A 22,032-nucleotide genomic window follows, 5' to 3' on the forward strand; every position below is an offset into this window, starting at 1 on the left:
GGTTAATTTCCAGGTTCCATCTCTTCCCCCAAATGAGGTTGTCTTCTTATTTTAAGCCCCAGAATCACTGAGCACTTGATTCTAAGTTCACAGCCTTGATTTGGCCCTGAGCCTCCCACATCCAACTCACTCTGACAGTAACAAGGTGCCTCCCAAAACTAATCTGCCCAGGTGGAAAGGAATGCTCATTGCCAAGGCATCGCTTCTACCACAGGGACATCGGGAACACTTTACCTGTCGCACTGCACCTGCCTGGGTGCCAGGGTGTCTTTGGGGGCTACCTTTCAGCCCCTGATGTGTATCTGAGCATACACACATACCCCTGAAGACACTCATATTACTTTAAAAAAATAAAATTAATATTTCAGAGGCATAGTCTCTAAGTCTCGCAAAGTCATTATTCGGTCTGTTTTTGCAGTGCTCGGGGATCTCTGCAGCTGCACTGATCCCTTCTGTGACCCTTGTCCAGTAAAGGCACGCCTAGGCTGTGCCCGGCTGCTATGGATAACCTCTAAGCCCTTGGAACATCCTGCCTAGAAGACAGTCATCATTTATGTGGGGGTCTTGGGTCATGCATACTGGACAGTGTGTGCTAACAGTGTGGTGTATGGTGAGGGGTTTGTCCAGGTAGTACCACTTGACCTCTGCAACCATGTGGTGACCATGAAGGTCAGGCTCATATATATAGCTGAGGCTCCCAGTTAAAAAGCTCTGGGTACCAGGAAAGGCAACTCCCTTTCCCCATTCTGGGTTGCCATATGTTTCTTCTATGACAAGTAAACATTGTCCATAGAACCCTTCTAGGATGGGACAGCTAGTCACTCATGCTGGAACTTTACACAAGTCAAAATTGAAAGCCAAGTGTGGAGCCTACCCCCAGCCTCCACATGGGCACCGCCGCACAGCTGTGACAGGCTCCCAGAGAGCTCTCCTACCCCCTGAAAGTTTGTGTGTTGGGACTTCAGTCTCATTTCAACTGTGGTATCTGGGCTGTGAAGAAGAGACTGTGGTGGTAGTGGTGGTGGGGGTGTGCGTCACCAAAACCAGAACACGAGCTCACTACATGAGAGGATTGGTATCTGCTCTCTGGTGTGTCCTTCAGGCCTAGCCCAGAGCCGGGCAGGCAGCAGGTATTCAGTGGCACTGGCTAAAAGAGGGAGGCTAGCACTCCCTCAAAAGGTATCGTGTAAGTGATGGCAGGGGCCAGGTGGGTCACTTATGGCTTAGCAGAATAGCTTCTCAAGCTGGAAGCTCGGTGATGGGGAGCATCTCAGTGCAACACTCAGAGTCAGCAGAGGCTCCTGTTTGGTGCCCCCAAAGGGCAGATCCTGAAAGTTAGGCCCCGGCTTGAGCATAAGCAAGCAGCTGGTGAAATCTTGGGTTGATCCTGGACTATTTCCTATTGCCCATTTCTCTCTCTCTCTCTCTCTCTCTCTCTCTCTCTCTCTCTCTCTCTCTCTCTCTCTCTCTCACACACACACACACACACACACACACAGACACACACACACACACACATAGACACACACACGCAGACACACACACGCAGACACACACACACACACACACACACACACACACACACACATAGACACACACCAGAAACCAACTTGATGAATGTTTCCAGTATCAAGTAATTAGAGGGGAGAGAAAGGAAATTAGGGAGGTGCCACAGGGGACACTTCAGCTGAGGATGGCCCAGGATAGCCCAGACCCAGGCCCTTTCTCATTTTGCTCTATTTTTAAAAATTCCAAGCTCCAATCACAGCTTAAAAATTTCCATTTCCACTCACAAGATCAAAATCACATTCTATGTAGAGGCAAGGCACGTGCAAAGAAACCCAGAAATGTGCACGCAGCTGGAATGCAGACACATTGCCCATCCCTCTGGCAAGGCTTCCAGGGTAATCTCAGCAGCCCACAGGGGACTCTCTAGGATGATCCTGGGGCCTGTCTCACTAATCCGTTCACTGTGAAAGGTTGAGCGCAGAAGGTGATGGGGACCAAGAAGCTAAGCTCCATCATGGGGCCAAATGACTCCCAAAAGACTGTTCGGCTACAGGAAGTCAAACTCCCATTTGAGAAAGCAAGGAAGACTGTGCTGGCCTGTAGGTAAGGCTGGCTGCAGATAGAAAAATGAGCTCATCCATCAGGGAGTTTTTCAAGATGGCCTCAGAGCCATAGGGGTAGAAAGGGATCCAGATTCATTAAGGCTGAACTCAGGATATACCCTTTGGGGGCCACACAACAGAAGCCTCTGCTGGCTCTCAGTAGTGTGTGTGATTTGATCTTGTGAGTGGAAGTGGACTCTCTCTTAAATATGAACTGTGAGATGCCAGGCAACAGATATGATATGGAGAAGTTTACTATATGAGGAAGAGTACCCCAGAGAGGGGCGGGGAGGTGGGTTTGCCCTTTTTATAGTCTTGAGGAGGGGCACACCTAGTGGCAGACAGATAATGATGTCATAGGTTGCTGGGCAGACTGGGGCAGTAGGCTAACACTCTACCCATCACTGAGCCTCAAGATTGGTGCTATGAAAACTGATGATAAGAAAGTGTGTGTGTGTGTGTATGTGTGTGCGTGCATGCATGCGTGTGTGTGTGTGTGCGTGCATGCGTGCGTGCGTGCGTGCGTGCGTGCGTGTGTGTGTGTGTGTGAAAGAAACATAGGGAAAGATAAGCAAGCAGCCTCCCACTCTGCTCAGACCCACACAAGGTTGGGCACATCACTACTTCCATCAAGCATGGAGGAGAGGCTCCTGAGGTCCCACCTCCCACTGTTAGTCTATGGGCAGCTAGTGAGTATGAAAGGAGGGGCTGAAATTCATTTTCTCCAGTAGTATAGCCACTGATAAGTTGCATATATCCAGTAGATAATTCCCCATCCATACTCATACAAACAACCTTAATTAAATGCAGTGAGCAAAAAGGACAAAGAAATGCCAAGTGTGTCGGTGCACATCTTTAATTTTGGCATTCAGGAGGCAGATCTCAAGGCCAGCCTGATCTATGCAGGGAGATCCAGGGTAGCCAGGGCTACACAGTGAGATCCTGGGGGGGGGGGGGATGGAAAGAGAGGGAGAGAGAAAGAGATGAAAGATGGCAAAGGGAGATGCCCCAAACTCAGTATATAAATGTATTAAACTGTCAAAGAACAAAAACAAAACAAAAAAGAAAACATGTTCTCCAAGGATAATCATCTTGGGGACTTCTACACAAGAAACATCTAATTCCAGCAACCTCAGGCCTTAGTCTACATTTCATAAGAGCTGAAAACAGGTACATCAACAAAAACCTGTACATAAACAGTTAAAGCAGCGAAATTATTGGCACCCACAGGTACCAATGAACACATACCATGGAGCAATTATTTGGTCATGGAAAGAATATTGACATGCTGCAGTGTGTGTGCAGCTCAAATATATGTTGGGTACGATAAGTCAGGCTCAAAAGGCCATCTCCTGTGATCCTGATTTTATGCAAGGTACAGAATAGGCAAGTCCCCAGGGACAAAGCAAGGGCACATGGGGGGGGGGGGAACCGGGAGAGGAAGGAAGGAGCAGCAGCAGTGTTGAGCGGTGCGAAGTTTTCCTCTCCAGTGGTGAGAATGGTTTATAATTGTACTGAAGGCTGTACAATCTACAAACTGCAGTGTGAGACGGTTAAAATGGTCAGTTTTGATACATGCCTTTCACATGTATGTGCAGGCACACCCACAATGCATCTGGTATTCTTACTAGGGTTAAATCACCTTAGGGATCACATGAAAGTGCTTATGGGTAAGAGTAAAAACACCCAGCAGAATATAAAGTTGGGTAAATACAGGATGATTGCAACTATACTAAAACTGCTCTTTGAAGAGAAAATGATCCTAAGTGGGAAGAAATGAGGCTGCGGATGTCTTTGCACGATGGAAATTTGGTTGGTTAGTTTTCATTTCTAATGTTCCATATTTTCCAAAATGTCTGCAGAACTGGTGGGACACTTTTGCGATGGAAAACAAGGGATCCAGGCATCTTCTTTCCCCCTTCCATTCCTGGGCCGTGGGGTTTCCGTAACACCACACTCCTGGTTCCAAGTCTACTTCTCTTTGGCATGACCTTGGCTGAAGTGGGGAACTTTGCCTCTGATCCCAACTTCTCTCCCCAGCTAGGGTCTGAGTCCTACACTCCTTACCTTCCTTGTGGTTCTTCAGCCTCGGCTTTCAAGCCCTGTTTCCGTACTCTAGTTTCTTCTTGGCTCCAGACGCAGACTAGAAAGGATGATTACACTAGCCCTGGGCTCCTGAGCACAGGCACAGGCACAAAGACCTTTCTAGGATGGGGCAGAGGAATTGTTCAGCATCTGAGAGGTATGCAAAGCTTTCCTTCCTTCCTTCCTTCCTTGCTTCCTTCCTTCCTTCCTTCCTTCCTTCCTTCTTTCCTTCCTTTCTTCCCTCCTTCCTGCCTTCCTTTCCTCCTCCTCCTCTTCCTTTTTGTTTTTTCAAGACAGGGTTTCTTTTGTAGTCCCGGGTGTCTAAGACTCACTTTGTAGACGAGGCTAGCCTTGAGAGATCCGCCTGTCTCTGCCTCCTGAGTGCTGGGATTACATGTGTGCACCACTTCACCCAGATACAAAGAAATTTCTTATCATCACTTTTCAAAGCACAGTGGTTCTCAGTTCCTCATGCTGTGGTGACCCCCCCAACCATAAAATTATTTTCCTTGCTACCTCATAACTGTAATTTTGCTACTGTTATGAACCATAATGAACATATCTGTGTTGTCTGATGGTCTTGGGTGATCCCTGTGAAGGAGTCATTAGACGCCCCCAGAGGGGTCGCGACCCACAGGTTGCGAACCTCTGCCATAGCACTTCTACACATGGTCACCTAGTATGTTAGTTCTTTCCAAACCAGTGCAGCACGGATATATAGGAACCATGTCAGATTTACTATAAACAAACTAATTCCTTTCTCACGGCCTGTTTGAGACTCTTCCTCAGATAGGTGCCATCAATACCAGCCAATCAGCTTAGGGGTAGGCAATGAGTCTACTTTTCTAAATCCAACCATGCCACTACCCCACCGTGCCAGGCTTCGAAGGATGGTTTCCAGCACCAAGAGCCTATCTATAGAAGTCAGGGTGGTGAGAGAGAGGGGACCAGTTCCCAAAACCAAACTCAGAAGAGGAGATGGAAGACAAAGTAGGCGATGGATGCTTGTAGCGATCCTGGCTGGGCATGCAAATAGGGAGCCGCTGGAGAAGTCTCGAGGATCAGAAAGTAAATAAGGTGTCCAGGGACAGGGAGGTCAGGGAGGGACAGTGGCTGCAGCTGGGGAGATGGGCTGGTCAGGAAAGTACCCGCTGGGTTAGCATGGTGATGCCTTGAGTCCAGAGTCCTAGAATCCACATGAGCTAGGCAAGGCAGCACTTGCCCGTAACTCCAATAGCGGTGTTGTGTTGTGTGCTTGTGGTGGTAGTGTGCGGACAGGGAGATTCCTGAAGCTCAGCACATTCCCCAGTCAGCCTGGGCAAAGTGAAGAACTTCAGGTTCAGGAAGAGCTCTTGTCTCCAAAAGAAAAGTAAGGTAGAAAGGCAAAACGGGATTAGGCATGAGATGCTGGCATGGGGCTCCAAGTGCACCTGTGTCTGTGCACACCATGTACACATACAATACCCCCACACAGACACAGACACAGATAGGACACTGTCAATAGCAATGACAGGACCAGGACAGCCCATCTGTGTCAGCACAGATGCCTGGGGAGTCTCGGTTGCTAAGAGAAGAATACGGAGGGTAGGAAGGTTTCTGGAAGGACCTCCAGTGCTAAGGGAAACCCCTCAATTGAATGATCGGCTCACAGAAGGATTTCCCTGTTTGAATCCTTCTGACTGATTTATGTGTGGGAAACAAAAGATCCTTTTGAACAACGCTAAGGGTTGAAAGACAGAGAAATTCTCCCAAATGCAGAGAAGGTAGTCTCTAATGGGTGTTGACAACTAGCCCCATGTGTGAGGGCTTAGCCAACTTGCTGCGGGTGGGGGGGCGCTCCCTCTAATGAGCAAGTGGCAAAACCTTCTTCGTTCTCTTTTGAGCAGCTTGCCCACTGGGCTCTTCTCTCCTTTCAACGCTGTTATTATGAAGGCAGGAGTTGAGTAGTTAACCAGAAAAAGCAGGAGGAAACCAGCCCAGCCCAGGCCACACACTGCTCGGCTGATGCTGGAAATACCATTCCTGAAGAATCTTAACCCACATCACATACTGGTCCAGACACTATTTTCTCATCTGTGAAATGAGTATGGTACAAATGCCCAGCTCCTACTGCCCACACTACCTGTGTAAGTCAGTAGTTTAGGATGAGCGTCAGGCAACACCAGGCTGACATCACTGATACTGGGGTCTCCAGTGTACCCTGTGCTCTGCAGTGAGCCGGAGTCCAAAATGACGAGGAGAATAATAAATGGAGCTTTGCTTCCTAGAGGGATGGCTGAGGCACAGAGAAAAGCAGCACCCAGAATCTCAGAGTAAGTCAAGGGTGAACAGGGAGGGGCTTCCCCTCCCTCCTAGCACCTAGCATCTGGCTCGGCCCGGGGCCTTCAGGAAAGGATGATGCCTGGACAGAAGGAAGACAGAGCCCTCAGGAACTGGCTGTTGTTGCTGTTTCCTCCCACAGTAGGCACTCTGGAGGAGGCCCTCTACGGAACTTTGATAGCTATAGTTCTAGGTAATTTTTCTCTTGCCTAGGATACTGAATGCTACACACTACCTGAAGACAGTTTCAAATTTCAGGCTTGCTGCTGTGGGCAACTGTGTGACAAAATGGAACAGCCCGGGCCTTGCTTTGGTCGCTGACTGCATGTGGTGGGATCTGTTTCAGGCCACTATCCTTTAGCATGCTTTCATCTATAAAGTGGGGGGGAAACAATCTGTCCCATCCAGGTCCCTAAGTGAAGTCACAAGCTTGGAGGCTCTAGACAAAGTGGGAGGTAGGCACCTTAGCTCTGGTCCTCAGTTTGACTCACCTCTTTGACCCTGTGTAACAGGGGCTGCAGCCAATCCCTGTTCACCTCACAGTGGCTGTCCAGAAATGTCAGAGTGGTGCCTTGGGCAATGTCAGCACCCCGCATCCGGGACCGGACCAGACCTGTATCAGGGACAAATGGGTACCGTTGCTGTTCCAGTGACCAGCAAGACCCCTCGAACACCCAAACGCATACACCCACCACACCCCACGCTCCGTTCACAGGCCAGCGTTGCCCCGTGGCCCAGCCTACCTTGCCGCTCACTGTTACGCAAGCACTTGACCTTGGGCAGTTTGATGAGCTGCTTGCAGTCCTCAGCTGCAAAGACAAAGGCCATGCTTGGTGAGCACCTGGGATGGGACTGTGTGTGAGCAAATGGGAAGGGTCAGGAAGGTAGACGTATTTGCTACCCGCACCCTGACTGCAGAGCCTGGTCCTGAGTTCAGACTGTTTCTAGGTCATGCAAGGGGCTGGCAATCACTGTGTAAAGTGACCACAACTGGGCCCATTTCGAACAGATCAGCACACAGTGGCATGAACATGCTTTCACAAGAACATTCTGGGTGTGGATCTGTGGTCTGGTCACCCCAGGGTCATCTCTGTTGCTACACAGCATTGGATTATTAATTCACTCTCTTCACCACGGTGGTCTAGTTAAAAAAATGCCAGGAAGCCAGCAACAGAAGACAACAGCTTCGGACTTTGCTTTTAGAATATGGAGGCCCTCTTTATAAAGAGATCAGTCAACAGATTTCTCCAACACCACAGAGCTTATAATGGGGTGGGGTGGGTGGTCTCCAGACTGATGAACAAGAGCCCCCACTGACTTTTGGGTAAGAGGCCCACTGCCTTTTGGATAAGAGCCCCACTGCCTTTTGAGTAAGAGCCCCACTGTTTTTTGGGTAAGAGGCCCACTTCTTCTTGGGTAAGAGCCCCATTGCCTTTTGGGTAAGGGACTCACTGCCTTTTGGGTAAGGGACTCATTGCATTTTGGTCACTTGTCCCAATCACACTGGAATTACTCTATTGCCCTGTCACTTCCCTAACTGGACTGGCAGCTCCTCCACCCTTTGATTCTGTTTTTATAGACCTTGGCCTTTCTGCTTGACTCTGGACTCTAACAGGCAACAGGAGAGACTTTTACAGGCTTCCCCGGACAAGATCTTATTCTGAGAGCTCTGAATATGTTAATACATTAGGCCTCTCTATACACCATATATATTGGCTATAGTCATCTCTATCGCACAAGCAAGAGTGCTGGCTTGATGAAGCTAATGGTTTGCTTGAGGGGCGTGGCTAAGGGTTCAGACAGAGGGTTTGAACCCAGGCTCCTGGGCTCCTTCTAAATCCTAGGCTATCCTGTTCCTAGGGGGACATTGCAGCACTTCCTTTTTCCTCTGGAACACCAGGCTACCCCAGGGAGGAGTGCACCCTATTCCAGGCTCTTCCTGACTAGGAGAGGAGAACAGGCTACTGAGCTCCAGATTTAGAGGAGGTCTTAGGACTCAGAGCCTTGTGCATCATCCACTTTTCCAGGTGGAATCCAAAGTCTCTGTCTCGTGTGTGAGCTTCTAGTGTTTGTGCAGTAGGCGTCAGCATGGGAGTGGCCTCTGTGCCCAGTTCCCAGCACCTATACTGGATGGGCTAAAGGTTGCTTTCCTCATACTTGCACTTGTCTAGTCCATGGTGCCACCCATCTGGCTCACCACCAGGAAGAGACTTCCTCATCAGGTTATGGTTGACCGAGTAGAACCGCATCTAGAACAGCGGCTGTTAGAGGTAGGGGTTAGCTCTGCCAATATTTGAATTCTGATAATGTTTCCATAATTATTGTGGCTTTCTGACTTAAACAGATGACCAGGGACCCCAGCATGTTTCACTTGGGAAAGTGGATCAGGGGAATAAATGTGGGTGGGACCTGGGTTCTTTTATGGGATAACTAAGGAAATATGAGGCAGGAAATGATGATAACCAGTGTGTGGAAAGGTTCAAAGGCTCACTCTGTCATGGGTGTGTGTTGAGATGCCCCATGAGGATCTCAGCGTCAAGGCCCACCAGGTTCCCAGGGAACGAGGAGGAAACATGGCAGCCTCAGTTCAGATGGGTACTGTAAAAGTAACTTTTATTCACATGTTTCAGTTGTTGTCTCGGAGGCTTACTGCCTCTGTCTGCCAACCTAGGTCTAGTCCTGGAAGCTTCTAGCCTCTGTACAATCTAATCTAGGCCTAGAATGTTCTCAGCCTCTGAGACTCATTGGTGAATAAACTCACCTTTTCTTGTTCTTGATGAGGTCATAGCTGGCTCTTCTAGCTCAAACTCCTCTCTCAGCTGATTTATTCTATCTGGCTTTTCACTTGGCCTTTGAATTGCTCTGCTTGGCTTCAAACTAACTCCAGAAATCTTCACTAATCTTCTGGCTCATTCAGACTTCACCCAAGTTCTTTCTCTGCAACCTATCACTGCCCCAGCAGACTGCCTTCTCCGCTCTCTGTATTGGCCCTTAAGTAGCTTCCCTTTCCTCGCTCTTCTCATGAGAGTTGGGCATCCTATTCTACCATATCTCTCTCTGATTTATCACTTTTTCTGCCACTCAATTAGACATAACTTTCAAACATGGGTGCTTCCTTCTACAAACTAACTTTACTTTCAGTGTTTGGGATTAAAGGTGGGTACCACCATGTCTGGACCTAAGCTTTACTTGATACTTGCTCTATACCAGGCTGGCCTTGAACTCAGATCTGTTTGCCTCTGTTTCCTGGACTAAAGGTGTGTTTGTATTCCAACTGGAATACAGCCTCGGAGGCCTTTGGATGTGATCTCTTGCCAGAGTGGCCAAGTTCTAAATTAAGATTCCTCTATGGGGCACATTAATGCAGCATCATTAATGCCTAATGGGGCTTTGGGTTCTAATGATGAACTTTTGACTGCATGGCATCTCTTCCCTTGTCCAGGAATGTATGCTAGACAATGATAACATGGATGCCACATGCACTAATCCACACATGTACACTCACTCACCAACCATCTCATGTAGGAATCTAACAAATTTAGCTAATTAGCTCCTCAAAAATTTACACCTTTTCTCCCCCTCAAGTGTAAGGTATATCACCTTTTTAAGCTCAGGCGCAGACACTCAGTCTTCCATGTCTGCTACCCAACATGGCTTCCGTTCACCTCTAGAGTCTCAGTGGGCTCCCCTCCATTTGTATGCAGTAGCTGGAACCAGACATTTGTGCCTCAGCTGTCAACAATCAATGTTACTTACGGTCATTGCTGAAGTCATCCACTAATATGATTTCCTGGATCAGATGCATAGGGGTGCGGTTTAACACACTGTGGGAAGGAGAGAGATTATGGTGTCTTCTAGTGGCAAAATGCATACCAACTCCATTGTTAAATATCACTGTACAGGAGGAACGAAGAGGCAGGGGCACCAAAAGGGTTGCCCAGTCATCCTGCTCATCAGCAGATGAGCCACTGACGATATGATTCTGCCTCCTCCACCACAGTAACCAATATGCTGCCCAGAAACCCACCCAGACAGAAACCCAGGCAGTACCACCACCCACGCTCCCTTTCTACAAACCCCAGTCTTATTGTTCTATCAGGATGTTTTATGTAAACCACTCTCACCTTGTCTATCTGTCCTGGCTCACCCTCTTTCTATGGGTAAGCAGACAAGGTCTCACTGTGCAGCCCAGGCTGGTTTTGAACATTCGCTCTTCCTGTCTTCCCATCTCAAGTACATGATCAAAGACATGTCCCACCATCCCCCACATGGCTTTGCCAACTTGTATTTGGTTTATCACTGTGGCCTCTACCTGCCTCAGCTCATCTCAGTCCCAGGAAGCTTTCCTTGTGGCCTTCAAGTGAGCTTTAAGGCCCATGGATCTGGTAGTGTAGATTTCCATGTGGCCACAACCAAATTGATGAAATCCCACTGTGTCCCTCCCCCGCCATCTACACCCCAGACCCTCAGCGTGATCTGCACCCTTGAATCGCCAAGCTGACCTATGCTGCCCACATCTATCTATGGCCAGCGCTGCGACCTGGATTTCTTGTGCTTATTCACCATTGACAGCCTCTTCTTCAAGGCCCTGAAGTGGCCCTAAGCTGCCCACAAGGACCAGTTCAAATGTCACTTCCTCTCTAACAGCTTTCCGATCTACTTAGAGGGAATTAATTGTTTCCTCCCTTGGGATTCTTCCGCAGTTGTTAGCCAAGGCTTCTCACAGCACTCATCACTTCCTGACACAGGCAGCTGGTTTTACACCTCACCAGGCAGGCCCCTGGCCCTGTGACCCTGATGTCATGCGGAAGTCCTTGGTGAGAGGGGCAAACACTCTAAAGAGAGACAGCTGTGACTCCCCCTCCAGCTATCAGACAATCGCTGAATCAGTGTGCTCAACAGACATGTAGAATCCAAGCTTCAAGCTGACCTCCAAATTAGGGATACAAATGGCTTCTCCCCGACATCTACTGAGCGGGTAGAACTAGGGACAAGGAACTCTGCCAGGCGAGAACAAGTGTGCAGCTTCCAATGCACAAGTCTGTGAAATCCCCAAGGTGCTTTTCTCTTTCGGATATGGAGGGTGTGTGTGTGTGTGTGTGTGTGTGTGTGTGTGTGTGTGTGTGTGTGTGTGTGTGTGTGTACATGTGTACATGTATATGAAAGTGGAGGTTGGAGTTCAGTGTTGGGTACTGAGGTGGTTTAAGTGCAAATGGCCCCCATAGGCTCCGTAGGGGGTAGCACTGTTAGGAGGTGTGGCCTTGTTGGAGGAAGTACATCACCAGGGGGGAGCTTCAAGGTTTCAAGTGCTCAAGCCAGGCCCAGTGTTTCTCTCTCTCTCTCTCTCTCTCTCTCTCTCTCTCTCTCTCTCTCTCTCTCTCTCTCTCTCTCTCTCCCTCTGTCTCTCTGTCTCTGTCTCTCTGTATCTGTCTCTGTCTCTCTCTCTCTCTCCCTCTGTCTCTCTGTCTCTGTCTCTCTGTATCTGTCTCTGTCTCTCGGTTTCTCTCTCTCTCTCCCTGCTGCCTGCAAATCTGGATGTGGAACTCTCAGCTCCTTCTCCAGCACCACGTCTGCCTGCGTGCTTCCATGCTTTCTGCCATGATGACAATGGGCTAAACCTCTGAACTGTAAGCCAGTCCCAATTAAATGCTTTCCTTTATAAGAGTTGCCATGGTCATGGTGTCTCTTCACAGCCATAAAAACCCTAACCAAGAAAGGTGTCTTCTTTAATTATTCTCACCTTATTCTTGAAGACAAGGTCTCTCAAGAGACATGGAGCTAACCAATGTGCCTAGACTACTGGCCTACAAGCTCCAAGGGTCCTCTTGTCTCCATGACCCAACAGTGGCACTATAGGGGTACACATATCCATAATTGGCTTTTTTCATGGGTGCTGTGGATATGAACTCAGGTGTTTATGCCTGTGCAGCAGTTACTTTCTTGAGTTACTTCTCTTACCCTCAGGGGAGTGTGTGTGTGTGTGTGTGTGTGTGTGTGTGTGTGTGTGAGAGAGAGAGAGAGAGAGAGAGAGAGAGAGAGAGAGAGAGAGAGAGAGAGAAATAGAGAGAGAGACAGAGACAGAGAGATTACACATAAGACCAATAACAAAAATATTATTTAAATTTATGTTTAAATTGAACAATGTGAAACAGATTATTTCCTCACTACCAAATTGAGAATGTTTTGTTCATCCTAAACCCGTATTTTGTTTACTTACAAGAAATGGTAAAATGATTTCCCATAGAAAAGCTGGTTTTCACCTTCCCTATTCATTGCACTAGAAATAAAGTTCCAACAATTGCTAGTCATTTAGTAGCAATGTTTCTTTAAAAAATTATTTTATTTATTCTTTGAGAATAAGTAAAGCATACATAGACCCTCTGTCTCCCTTTCCAACTCCTCCTGGCCTCCTCAAATGTCTTCATCCAAACTTCATGCCCTCCCCGTTTTCTTCTTTATTTTGAATCATCCACTGAGTTTATTACTGCTGCTCATATTCACACGGGGGTGACGCCATCCATCACCAAGGATGAACAACCTACTGGTAGCTGCACCCCCAAAGAAAAGGGACTCTCCCTGTCCCAACAGCTATCAGCTTGCCAACAGCATCTCAGCTAGGGGTGGGGCCTTGTGAGCTCTCTCAGACCGTGCTTGACTGGCTTGGTCTTGTGCTGGTGACCACAGCCTCTCTGATCTCACGGACACAATGTCCATTTTATACCAGCATCTCCCGGAACTCCTGCCTGTCTTCTGACTCTCACGCTCTTTCCATCACCTTTCCCGTGCTGTGGTGATCCCTGAGCCTTGGGAAAGGGACTTGACATGGACGTTCCTCTCAGAGCTGAGCGCTCACCAGTCACTTATTCTCATCATTTTAACTGGTTGGGAGTCTCTGTATTAATGACTGCATTGACAAAAGAAGCCCCTTTGACCAAGGTTGAGAATAGTGGAGAGCCTGGTTCAGTCCCACTATGGAATCTTTAAGACAGAATGCCTACCGCATTTTCCTTGGGTTGGACCCGACTTAAAAAACTATCTGTATAATAGAGAACCTGAGACAGTGAAGGTAGCTCAGGACCCAAATCCCTATTCCCCAGAACAGGACTGGCTAACCCACCTCAATGCTAAATTTACAAAATACTATACCCTTTGCCTCTTGTATATCCATCAATTAAAAGATGACCACAGCATGGAAAAGAGGTAAAAAGTGTAATCTCTTCTCTTCCCACCTTGGTTTGGCCACACTATAAACAAACAAACACAGGCCCAATTTCCTTCACTAATTTCTGTTTCTCAATTTCTTTGGGAATACAGGGAAACTATGGGGTAGTTTATGAACCATTCCTGCAGATGGTAACATCCATCCTTTGTTCACTTCTCTCTCTATTGGGAGAGTGTTTAGAGTGCACCTCCTATGTGCTGGACACTGAGTACTGAGCAAGAAGCCCAAGGGAACTCAGTCCTTCTGCTGTATCCATCACAGAGCTGTTGGAGTTGGGGAAAGTGGCTTTACTGCTATTCCACATAGTAGCTAATTTGTAGAATGGGAGTGATTTAGAGCAGAGGGCTCTTTAAGGGACCACAGAGATGATGAGGAGAAAACCTATAAGGAGTACTTAGTGCAACATTTGGCACTAAGTGACAGTAGACAGTAGCTATCCGTACTATGCCATGTGTCACTAAATGATTTGTTCATTGAACTGACCTTTCTGTTAGAGACATCTCACTCAAGGGGCACAGGCTCAGTTTCCAGTATTAACTGCGCGCCCAGAACTCTCCTGAGCATCTGCAAACGTCACAGTTCAGAAACATTTTTGCTTCACATCAGCCATCACAATACACCAGAGTCCTGTGTACATCGGGCAGTGGGGCTCACAGTGGGTGCTGGTGGGTTTTGTTTTGTTTTGTTTTGTTTTGTTTTGTTTTTTAGCATCCCTCTTCTCAGACCTGCCAGAGCCCTTCTTCCAGGGCAGCCCCCTTTCTAGGCGGGAGGCAGACTAATGAGAAAGGAACTTTGCCTGGAGCTACCTTTATTTATGAAGCCTTAATTCTCACCATGGCAACTAGCATAAGATAGAGAGAGGATTCCCCAACACAAAGCCAGAGCACTTGTCACTGTCTGTAGGGAGGTGGGGGGAGGGAGGGCAGGGAGCGGAAGGGGACTTCAACCTATACCATACGGTGGTGGGTAGAGATCGTTCACTGTGATTGTCCCACAGAAAACACAGCAAACCCAACCGCCATCCGTCTAATCAGGGCAGGAGAGGAGAGGGAGGCAGACAGAGGGAGAAAACCTGCTTGAAGAATAACCTCTAATGAGGTTTGATTACGCCCGCAGCTTCTGCATTCGATACCCCCCCCCCAAATCCCCGCCGGCTCTTTGAAATTCAAGAGTTCTCTTCTATGAACATCAAAAGGTAAATCGCGTGTAGCTCTGAGCTGGTTGAACTGAGAGATGATTAGCAAATAAAAAATGTCCAGAGTTTAAAATGGGGAGGGGGAGTGCGTGGGGGGGCTATAGGGGGTGGGGAGAAGGAAATCGTCAGCAATAGGTGCTAATTAGACCATTTCCCGGCAACACCTGGCTTGCCTGTGCTCTGTCACCAGAGCAATTGGAGCAATAGTGAGGTCTCCCTAACCATGCCTCTAGGCTGGGAGGGTGTGAGAAAGGCATGCACCCTGGGCGCCTGAAGTGGCTGGAAAAGGACAAGGTTAAGTCCAGCCCAGGGGCCTCAGCCTGGATAACCCTCCTCCATGACCCCCACCTTTCCACACCACTCCCTGCCCACCCCCACCCCCTCCAATTCCTGCCACCTGAACCTAGGCTGCTGTGACCTCCTGCCCTCCATCCGTGTCACAGGTGCTTCTATCCGGCTTCTCTCACTAGCTCTTCCTCAGCAGAGTAGATCCTTCTCTTTCCCCAAGGCCCACGCCTGAGAGAGAGTTTTCCTTGCTTCACCCCATCCCAGCTGTCCCTACTTGGACTGCCACATGTCCTTCAGCACTTGACCACAGCTTGGGGGACAGAGTGCCCATCTCATTGGCCTACGTGGGCCACACCGTCCAAGGAATCATTTTGGATCTGTCCCCTCTGTGCAAGCACACAGGCTGAATCTAGGACTTCTCCTGCTCCTCTGCTTTCTGTGATCAGATTTTGGGGTCCATGTGGGGCCCCAAGATATGCCTGTGTAGTTCGGGGAATGCCAAGTAAGCCATACAACCTGCTTGCTGTGTAGTCCTGAGCGGGTCGGCTCCCAGCCTCCATCCTGTAATTACCTTTCCCTTGTAAAAGCGGGTGATATTAATACTTGACCTACTTCACAGGCTTTTGTGTGTCTGAAATGAGGAAATGTATTTGAAATTGCTTCGCGAACTCCACAGTGCTGTAGGCCGACAGGTTTTATCAAACGCTCCATAAATACCAGTTGAATGAAGACCTGGGACGAGCTGACAGTTGAGTGTAGTGGTTCAGGAGTGAGACCGATTTGCGTTCAAGCACATGGCTGGGCAGCCTCCCCTTGTCAGCAGGAGGGCTCCAGTCAGTACCGAGCCTTCAAGTGCCATGGTTTCCTCAGCTTGGTGAGCATCGCTTAGCACCATGCCTGGCACGTGACAGTTGCTCTTGGAATGTGGGTGCTGGTGATAAGATTATTGGAGCTACGAACAGCAACAGACATGATGTACAGCTGTGAATCTCCGAGCCCAGAGCCAGGAGCTTTGCCACAGCCTGGGGACTTGTCAGAAATGCAAATTCTCAGGCCATGTTCCAGACTCACTGAGTCAGGATCTCTGAGGCTGGAGCCCAAGAAAGCATGTTCTAGTAGGCCCTCCAAGAGCATCTGGCATCTCCTCACATCGGAGAGCCACCACATCAGAACGTTGGTAGCCAGACTAGAGACTTGTCACATTCGTGCCTTCCTCTGTGCCAGCCACTGGGTCCCAGTCTTTTGTTTACTGTGATTAATCTTGATGGGCACACTGGAGGGATTAAGAAACGTCCCCCAAATTACCAAAGCATACTCCAAGCATAGAGATGGTTCCAGAAAGATTGCCATGTGGATCATCCAAGTGTAGAGGGAAAGCTCAAACACATGTAGACAGCATTATGCATTGGGCTGCAGGCTCAGGCAGCACAAAAACTGGAAGGGAGAAGCCGTTCAGTGCAGAGCTTGCCTCCCCTTGAGTGGGTGTGCATTCCAGGGCTGCCCGTGGACATCAAATGCCAGTGTCTTTTGTTTTTAAATGCATGCTGCACCAGTATATCTGTCTCCAGGGAGCCTCAGGGACATCAGTCTTAGCCTAGGCTGTGCCATTGGCAGCCTCTTAATTCTATCACATCTGTCTATCCGTCTGTCTGTCTATGTATCTACATTTTTTCATTCTTTCTTTGTTCTTTCTATCTACTTGTTTACGTGTGTGTGTGTGTGTGTGTGTATGTGTGTGTGTGTGTGTGTGTGTGCGTGTGCGCGCGCGCGCGCGCGCGCGCGCGCATACACCTACTATGGTCCTTATGTGCGGGTCAGAGGAGAGCTTTCAGGAGTTGGCTCTATCCTTCCACCATGAGGAACCCAGAGATTGAGTTCCATTTCCAGACTCGGTGGCAAGCGCCTTTACTGTCTGAACCATCTTTCTGTCCCATGCTCCCTACCCCCACCTTGGATTCTGAGGCTTCCATTTTTTGCACTGGTGTCTCTGATTCTCCACCTGACACGGTTGTGACTCTCTCTTCTCCCGTCCTCCCTTCCATCAGGCTGGATCCCGTCACTTGTGCCTTCCCATGTCCCAGCCCTCAGCTAGGGAGCAAGAGCAGCCTAGGACACTGATGGAGTCTTCACAGAAGCCACCCTTTTCCTTGTCACCTCCATTTGACTACAGTGATTTGCAAACCACCAAAGCTCTTCACAGTCTATGGTGACACTCTGGGTGACACCGGTAGCGACCTGGTACGTTTGTGTGCATACGTCAGGAACGATTGTCTCGTTGGGAAATCACATGTGAGCTGAGCCCCCTGTGAGGTGGGTACAGAAGCCAGGACAGGATTGGTGGCTGGGGGAAATAGCCAGCCATCAGGTACCAAAGACATGTGGGCTGCAGGTGAAATTGCTCTTTCTTACACAGGGGTGGGTGCTTTTCTGGAAGTGAGTCACTGCCCCGACACAGTAGACATTCAACATCTAGTGACAGGTGGACATAAGATGTGGTATGTCCCCCTGACATGAGCCTGCTGCCAAGCAAGCTTGCTTCCCTCTACCCAGAATTCCCTGATTCCATAGCACACAGGTGTGGACGGTGATGGAGATGACGAGATGGGTATTTGCTGTGCTTCATACTCTCTCTGGCCCATCCATGTTTAATCTCATTTTTTCCCTCTGTGTATCAGATGACCTTTCCCTCATGATGCCTAGTAAACTGTATGCCTCTGAGACATTAAGTGTCATAGGGTTTCTATCACTGTGAAAAACACCACGGCCAAAGACAACTTGAAAAGGAAAAGCTTTCATTCATCTTACAACTCTTAGGACACATTCTAGCATGAAGGGGAAGTCAAGGTAGGCACCTGGAGGCAGGAACTGACACAGAGGCTATGGGGAAATGCTGCTTACCAGCTTGTTGCTCATGGCTTGCTCGGCCTGTTTTCTTATAGCACCCAGGGCCATCTGCCCATAGTGAGCAGGGCTTTCCCATAGCAGTCATTAATACTAATAGAAAATGCCTGCACAGACTTCACTACAGGCAATCTGATAGAGGTGTTTTCTCAGTTGAAGTTTCTCTTCCCAAATGACTTTAGCTTGTGTCATGTTGACAAAAAACAAACATGCAGCTTCTGTGGGTGCTTTATGAGGGAGGCTGGACTCTGTGTACACCTAAAGCTCTGGCTGGATACCTAAAGCTCCTGCTGAACCCTTCCCTGTGACTCACCTTCCAGGTACAGGCAGCTGAGAGGACTCAAAGTCAGGGCATGGGCCAGAATCCTGGTGCTGTGCTATGTGACCTTGATGTAGAACTCCCAGGGCTCGCTTGTCTCTGTTGACCTACTCACCTCCCTAGCTCAGGGCAGGAGCTCTGGAGACTTTACTAGGACATGGGAGCTACTGTTAGGGATCTGAGGAAGGAAGTCAAAGGCAGCTGGTCTGGTAGGAAGAGATGGAGTTGGGTAGAGGAAAGGGGTGTCGTTCTAGACAATGGTAGTTGAAACCTGCCAGAGTCTCATGAGAACATGGGGGCACAGTTTCTAATCAGGTCCCTGGCCCATTTTCTAGGGCTAGTTAGCCTGTGGCTGGCATGGAGACTTAAGCATATGGAAAAGTTGGGTAGGCCACAGGCCATCCTTGTTAGAGCAGAGCTCTCATAGGAGGAGTGTGTCTGAGACTGTCAAGGTGGCAGGGAGGCCTGGGGCAAACAGGCCTGGAGCTGACAGTAGATGCCCAGAAAGGATACATTAATGGTTGCCTGCAGCTGTTCCCACACATCCCACCATTGTCCCAGCTTTGGAAAAATGTAAGGATAAGCAGCCCAGGACTCAAGTTCTGATCCTAGCCAAAGGCTGATGGTGGAACAAGCAACTTGTCTGTCTGAGCCATCAGTTGTGACCATGCCTGCCCGTGTTCTTCAGGTAGCCTGGCACAGATGGGCAAAGGGTCTGTTATCCATCCCTCTGCAAGTTACCGGACACTCTCAGCATGTGAAAGAGTGACAAAGTAGAAACGTTTGACATATAGACCAGTGCCTGGCACATGCCTACAGGATGCCCAGTGAGCAGACACAAGCTTGACCAAGTACTAGGCTAAGTGTTGGCCCCCAGACAGGAAGATGGCTTTACCTGCGGATGGTTCTGAGTAGCGTGGAGCGTGCCTCATTGTGGAAGGTGATGATGATGCTGGTAGGAGGAAGGTCCGTGCAATATACAAGCAGTGAACACCTGGCAACAAAGGCACATGATAAGTAAAATCTTTGAGAGCAAAACAAAACGAAGGGCGTGGGACCGTGGGCATCGTCTGAGAATGACTGAAGCTAAGTGTCCGCCATGGGCGGGGGGAGGGGGGATGTGTGTGGATTCGTGGGTTTGGAGTTTAAACAGAAACAAGTATGGACATATTCACACACTCTTGAGTTCAAGTGCAGTGTCTCCTAACAGTCACGGGAACCAGACTCCAAGTCATGGGCTCTGCCCAAAACCTGGGCCCTTCTAGCCTTGCTACCCAAGCCTCTGGCCAAAGAGCAGAGATGACAAGCCAACAGAAGCCTTATCATATTGGTTTCTGGACCAGCAGCTTCAGGGTTGGGTCCTTTCTGAATGCTGGCTCCCTGCTACCTGCCCCTTTCCATCCTGCATCCTTAAAGAAGCAGAGCCCTGCAACATCAGTATAATCAACAGAGTCCCGTGATGAGAAAGAATTTGCTTCCATGTGTCCAGGATTGTTTTTATGACCATTACCTCTGGGGCCGTTTCAGTTTAATACGTTGCCTCACGTGAAAATTGTAACCTACAGCCTGAGAATTGCTATGTGGCCAGTGTCTCTGGCGGCTGCCATCTGGGCGTACACTTCTTCCTGCGCCTCATGATTTCAGGGGTGGCCCAATTACAGGTAGGGTTGTGGGACATTTAAAAAAAAAAAGAATTAAAGTGCGTACTTGATGGGTCAGAGTTTTGCTCTCCTCCCCACCCCCCATTTCTTCCTGTGCTTTTAATTAGAAATCCAGAGACCCACAGATAGGCTTTGAGGGGACTGAGCCCTCTGGAGTCAAAAATAAATTGAACAAATATGCATTTTCAATTTTCGTGGAAATACAGCTCACATTTTTAACCAGATTCTCATACAAGTCCGGGCCTGAAACACTCAAGACCTGACATCTCCTGTGGTCACCCTGGTGATGCTGCATTGATTGTTCTGTGGGATCAAATGCTTAACATGGCACCGGCCCCAGGGGGAAGCCAGAATCAGAACCAAGAGTTCAGGAAGACATGATGGGAAAGGCAAGCCCTGGCCTACAGGCCTTCCTGTCCCCTATCAGAGACACCAACCAAGTCCCACCTCAGAGCTGCCTTGGCCTCCTCCACCGCAGTTCTCCTCAGCTTACCACAATTCTGTGGGGGAGCAAATGGAGTCCTGAGTAAATGTGCGTTGTTGCCATGCACACAGACATGTCAAGGACCCCAGTGCCTGAGACTCATGGCAAACAGCAGAGCCTCCCTTCATCCAAGTACAGACAGTATGAATGGGTATCCCTTAGCTAAAAGCAGAGTGTGCAGAAGCTGTCAAAACACAGCTCCCTCTTCCGGGGCTCACTCCAACCTAAAACTGCTCCCCTACAGCGACTCTCACCTTAGCTAGCCCCACTTCCTCATTCAGCCCTATACAATAAACTTGCCTCCTCGGGTAAGAAATATAAAACAAACGTGTTGAGTGAGTGTCCAGGCTGTTGCTCATGGTGTGTCTCCATCAGAGCTGTGGCCCACCCGATCCCAGCTTTTCTGTATTCATGTCTGGCATTTCTTTATTCTCCAGTATCTCAATTGGGTCAATCTCTAAGCCATGATGGCTGTAGCACAGCTCTTTCCAGCCCCATCCCTTGGGGCTCTGCCAGGCCCTTGTCTAGCTTGAAAAACCCTCAAGTGGCTTCTGACGTATAAATTCCATCTCCCTGTCTCACTCATCAAGACTCTTTCATAATCACAGTCTCACACGCTCTCTAGCTCTCTGCTGTTGCTCATACCATATGGAGCAATGGCCTCCCCTTTTCTACCACCTGCACAGTTCCTGGTCATCCTTCAAGACTCAGAGTAAGTGTCCCCTCTGCTGGGAAAACATGCCATAGTCTCCAAGAGGCAAATGGCCTGTTGTTTACACTTGACACATGGAAGATGCCTCTTTCCTAGCCCTTCTCAAGAGGAGACTCTATCCCCAGCTTTAATTACGCCATTCAGGGAAGAACCATAGGTCCATTCATGTTGGCATCCTCATAAGAGAGTGTATGTATACCAGATGCCCTTTTGCAGAGTAGGGGGAAAGTCAGGACCTGCATGCCCAGGTTGGCAAAAGACATGATCATTTACAGGTCTTAAACATGTGGTAGCCTTCCAGATAGCTTCTAGGGAGTGCCACCCAGAGAGTTTTATTTTCTTGAGGAGTCCCCTCCTTCCTTGAATCTTTATATAACCAGTAGGATATAGGGGATATGACACTGTGTGACTTCTTGAAAGCTCTATAGCCTCATCCTTGGTCACATGGAGGGGAGCCAGCTGTCATGTTATAAAGATACTCAGGTATTCCTCTAGAGAGACAGCCTCCTAGAAGCTGAGGTCCCCTGCCCTCACCACTGTCATCTAGGCAGCCATGTGAATGGACCACATCCGAAGCAGGTCCACCCACTCCAGCCAAACCTTCTACGTCAGTAGTTACAGCTGACAGCTGACTGAAGCCTAGCAAGGGTGGCTAAGCCGGTACTGCCCAGTCAAATGTTCTCAATTCCTGACCTATAGACACAGCAAAGGTGGCCCAGGATTCTGTTCTTTCAA

The 22,032-nt window shown here is 48.8% G+C and overlaps 1 protein-coding gene across 4 annotated transcripts in view; it reads right to left on the reverse strand.

Moving 5' to 3' along the window:
* GALNT14 (polypeptide N-acetylgalactosaminyltransferase 14) overlaps positions 1–22,032 on the reverse strand; it is a 241,282-nt gene that overhangs the window by 34,645 nt on the left and 184,605 nt on the right. For all 4 annotated transcript variants that reach the window (XM_084792926.1, XM_084792928.1, XM_084792927.1 and 1 more), the window contains exons 3-6: positions 19,336–19,434; positions 10,272–10,339; positions 7,259–7,324; positions 7,007–7,128 (exon numbers count right to left, since the gene is read on the reverse strand). In XM_084792926.1, coding sequence (XP_084649052.1) covers positions 7,007–7,128; positions 7,259–7,324; positions 10,272–10,339; positions 19,336–19,434 — 355 coding nt within the window. The remainder of the gene's footprint in view (positions 1–7,006; positions 7,129–7,258; positions 7,325–10,271; positions 10,340–19,335; positions 19,435–22,032) is intronic.

Source organism: Acomys minous (genome assembly GCF_964271855.1).
Source record: "Acomys minous genome assembly, chromosome: 8".
In the NCBI taxonomy this organism is placed as follows: Eukaryota; Metazoa; Chordata; class Mammalia; order Rodentia; family Muridae; genus Acomys; species Acomys minous.